A 2,383-nucleotide genomic window follows, 5' to 3' on the forward strand; every position below is an offset into this window, starting at 1 on the left:
TATGGATAAACATTACCCCCGGTAGAAGATTATCTATATCTGGTATAATGAGTTTATCCTTTCGGTACCCCACTATGGATAAACATTACCCCCGGTAGAAGATTATCTATATCTGGTATAATGAGCTTATCCTTTCGGTACTCCGTTATGGATAAACATTACCCCCGGTAGAAGATTATCTATATCTGATATAATGAGCTTATCATTTCGGTACTCCGTTATGGATAAATATTACCACCGGTAGAAATTATCTATATATGGTATAATGAGTTTATCCTTTCGGTACTCCATTATGGATAAACATTATCCCCGGTAGAAGATTATCTATATTTGGTACAGTAGCAGCTTACACAGCAGCTTACTTTCTTCTATAAATAGAAGAGATTTCAATTCATTATGTACATAAGTGTAAAGTTTAAATAATAAATCAGTTTCTCTCTATACTTGTCTTTACTTTACAGCCTTTATTTTATAATACGTTATCAGCACGAGACTCTGCCATCTCGAGCAAATACTTTAAAAGTATCAGAGGTACGAACTTTCTTTTTCTAAATAATGTCAAATCTTTCTAAACTTGAGTTTGTAGCCCTGAATATATCGGGCAAAAGCTACATAACTTGGGTGCTTGATGCTGAAATTTATCTTGATGCGATGGGTCTGGCAGACACCATCATGGACAAAAATCAAACATCAAACCAAGACCGTGTCAAAGCAATGATATTCCTATGCCATCAACTTGATGAAGGCTTGAAAATGGAATATCTCACTATTAAAGATCCAGTCATACTGTGGAATAATTTGAAAGATAGATATGACCACCTAAAGATGATCGTTCTTCTACAGGCACGTTATGATTGGATTCATCTAAGGCTACAAGATTTTAAATCTATCAGTGAGTATAATTCTGCTATATTCAGAATAATTTCCCAATTGAAACTATGTGGTGATAATATTACTGATCATGACATATTGGAGAGAACTTTCACCACTTTTCATGCTTCGAATATGCTTCTGCAACAGCAATATCGAGAGATGGGATACAAAAAGTATTCTGAACTTATCTCATATCTTCTTGTAGCCGAGCAACATAATAGTTTATTAATAAAAAATTATGAAAGCCGACCTACTGGTTCTTGTCCATTCCCTAAAGTGAATGAGACTAACTTCTACCAAGCTAAGCGTGGAAGAGGATGTGGCCCCAGTCGTGGTCATGGCCGTGGTCGGGGAAGAAACTCTAATCGTGGTAATAATAATGCACCAATGAACCCTCCTCACCACCAGCAGTGGAAAAGAAAGGAACAAAAGTATGAAGCGGTACAAGAAGCAAAGCCAGAAAATGCATGCTATAGATGTGGAGGAAAAGGGCACTGGTCATGTACATGTCATACGCCAAAGCACCTGGTTGAGCTGTATCAAGCCTCCCTGAAGAAGACAGAGAAAAAAGCTGAAGCAAATTTTATTTCTGAAGATAATTTAGAGTTCATGAATTTGGATGTAGCTGATTACTTTCCACTCCCAGAAGGAGAACAAGTCATGTGATCGGTGATGAATCTATAGAGATATAAATATTTTAATTTTTGTTGTTTGTAGTAGATAGTATGGTTATGTAATTGTTGTACATAAATAAAAGTTATGCTTTGATAATGATGTTTACTATCATATTTATTGTATTTATGTCATTTTGAAGAATATGGATAATCCTCAAATTATGTTTGGATCAAAGACCAATCATGAAGATATTCGTGTAATTGATAGTGGAACAACTCATGCCATATTCAAAGATCAGAAATACTTTTCTTATTTGCATAAGGAAAAAGCAAATATTTCAACAATTTTTGGTAATATAAGTTTAATTGAAGGCTCCGGAAGAGCCACTATATTTCTGTCTAAGGGAACAAAACTTATAATAGACAGTGCATTATTCTCCTCCAAGTCCCGAAGAAACTTGTTGAGTTTTGTGGATATCCGCTGAAATAGGTATCATGTTGAGACGATAAATGAAATGAATATGGAATATCTTTGTATTATAAAGAATGTTTTCTGGCCAGAAGTGCATTGTAGAAAATTTACCAACTTTATCTTCTGGCTTATACTATTCAAAGATTAGTACAGTTGAAGCACACTCTATCGTAAACCAGAAGTTTGCTGATTCAAATATTTTTGTGCTTTGGCATGGCCGTTTGGGCCATCCTGGATCAATAATGATGAGACGAATTAATGAAAATTCGAGTGGGCATCCATTAAAGAACCTGAAGATTCTTACAAATAATGAATTTTCTTGTGATGCTTGTTATCAAGGAAAAATGATCACTAGACCATCACCAATGAAGGTTGGCATTGAATCTCCTACCTTTTTAGAACGTATATATGGGGATATATGTGG

At 35.0% G+C, this 2,383-nt stretch overlaps 1 protein-coding gene across 1 annotated transcript; it reads left to right on the forward strand.

Annotated features, from left to right (window-relative positions):
• The first annotated feature begins 651 nt into the window (after nt 1-651).
• Nucleotides 652-1,539, forward strand: LOC138905388 (uncharacterized). The gene has a single exon (XM_070193911.1). It carries the CDS (start codon nt 652-654, stop codon nt 1,537-1,539), a length of 888 nt encoding a protein of 295 aa, XP_070050012.1.
• Nucleotides 1,540-2,383: the final 844 nt, after the last annotated feature.

Source organism: Nicotiana tomentosiformis, chromosome 1 (genome assembly GCF_000390325.3).
Source record: "Nicotiana tomentosiformis chromosome 1, ASM39032v3, whole genome shotgun sequence".
Classification (NCBI taxonomy): Eukaryota; Viridiplantae; Streptophyta; class Magnoliopsida; order Solanales; family Solanaceae; genus Nicotiana; species Nicotiana tomentosiformis.